At 29.4% G+C, this 1,607-nt stretch overlaps 1 protein-coding gene across 1 annotated transcript; it reads right to left on the bottom strand.

Moving 5' to 3' along the window:
* Positions 1 to 365: 365 nt before the first annotated feature.
* Positions 366 to 545, bottom strand: LOC133296052 (arabinogalactan protein 21-like). Its single transcript, XM_061495007.1, has one exon. It carries the CDS (start codon positions 543 to 545, stop codon positions 366 to 368), a length of 180 nt encoding a protein of 59 aa, XP_061350991.1.
* Positions 546 to 1,607: the final 1,062 nt, after the last annotated feature.

The following is a 1,607-nucleotide window of genomic DNA, read 5'->3' on the forward strand; positions in this document are numbered from 1 at the left end:
TATTTTTTTTTCCCTTTTGGAAGATTTGTTAATTTTCAAATGCAATCATATAGTTTCTTCTACATCTAATCAAGAAACGTTTTCAATGGTCATTATGAAATTGAAATAAGCCTCCTAAATTTCATAAAAAGGAAGAAGAGAATACTTTATGTAACCAAAGAAAAGTGCATGAAAGAATTCATGAAAACAAATAAATCCCAATATTATTACATCATCGAATTCGAAACCCATATAAACATATAAAAAGTACAGTGAGGAATGAATGTGTTACAGAATAAACAATATGAATCATAATAAACATTAACCCCTACACATATTTCATATAATTAGGATAAGCATGTTGTTTCAATATTGTTTCATAAAATTCAAAAGAGAAGCCCAAATGCAAGAGCAACAAACGAAGCAACCAATGTTGGAACGAACAAGGTGGTAGCATCCGATGTGGGACTTGGAGATGGTGCCTCCGCAGCTGACACACCTGATGCTGCCATCATCAACATGGCCACCACCATAGCGAAGAAAAACTTCATCTTCAATGCCTCCATTTCTGAATAATTTTCCCGGAAAATTTTTTCCTCTGAGAAAAGAAACTTGGGATTAGAGGGCTTGGTAGTGTGTGAAAATAAAGTGTGGTCATAGGCGATTTTATATAGATGCTGCAAGAGATTGATTTTTATTTTCATTTTAATGGAAAAGCGTAGGGATTATGTTTTTTTAACGGGCAGGCTGCCCCAACGTTTTATTTTCGAGGATTTCAAGGCTGTCTTTGTACAGCACAGCAAACAGTTTAGGTTGAGTTAATTATTTATGGAATATGATATTATGTTTATTTATTTTTTTTTGTCTATTTTATCTATTTATCTTTAATATTTTTATATTACAATCTCAATCAATTTTTACCTTTTCCTATCCTCCCATTGATAGTTGAGATTGTGACCAAATGATATTGAATAGAAGTAGATAAAATATGCATGAAAAAAATGTAAGTATAATATCTTATCACTTTATGTATATATGTTCAAATTTATTTCATTAAATGTTGTTATGTATGAACCACCACCTATTATTTGCGATGACAATAAATTAAGCTTGAATTTTTAAAAATATTTATTAATTAAGAGTTAAATTTTATTCTTTAAAAAAAATGTTTAGCTTATTATACTAGCTTATGTTGTTATTATTTAGATATATATTTAAGAATTTAAAATATTTACATAATTTATTATAAATTAATATAGTATGTTAATTTGAAAAAGAAAAAGTCTAAGTCACATCCTTTAATTTAACACGGTATATATATAGTTTGATTCTGAACTTTAAAAACATGCAAGATGATCATCAAACTTTTCAACATGTGTGAAATGGTCCTGACTTTGTCTAAAATTTGATAGAAATTGGCATATGTGTTGATATATCCTAATGCAGATACTAAAGCTGACGTGGATGCCAAAGCTGACGTGGAGTAAAGAAGCTGAGCTGTTAGATTTGCTGTTAATATTAGTTATAATTTGTAACTACTTTTGGCGCTCAAAGTTTGTTGATAGTTAGAATTCGTTATTCTTTCCTTCAGCTTTCCACTGTCATATATAAGGCGGAAATGCTTTGAT

The sequence above is a fragment of the Gastrolobium bilobum genome, unplaced genomic scaffold (assembly GCF_033153095.1).
Source record: "Gastrolobium bilobum isolate Gb01-03AN ecotype WA unplaced genomic scaffold, APGP_CSIRO_Gbil_v1 utg33257, whole genome shotgun sequence".
Classification (NCBI taxonomy): Eukaryota; Viridiplantae; Streptophyta; class Magnoliopsida; order Fabales; family Fabaceae; genus Gastrolobium; species Gastrolobium bilobum.

Bases quoted from the DNA above. Each gene is read 5' to 3' on its own strand.
- LOC133296052 (XM_061495007.1), bottom strand. From the start codon at position 545: ATGGAGGCATTGAAGATGAAGTTTTTCTTCGCTATGGTGGTGGCCATG.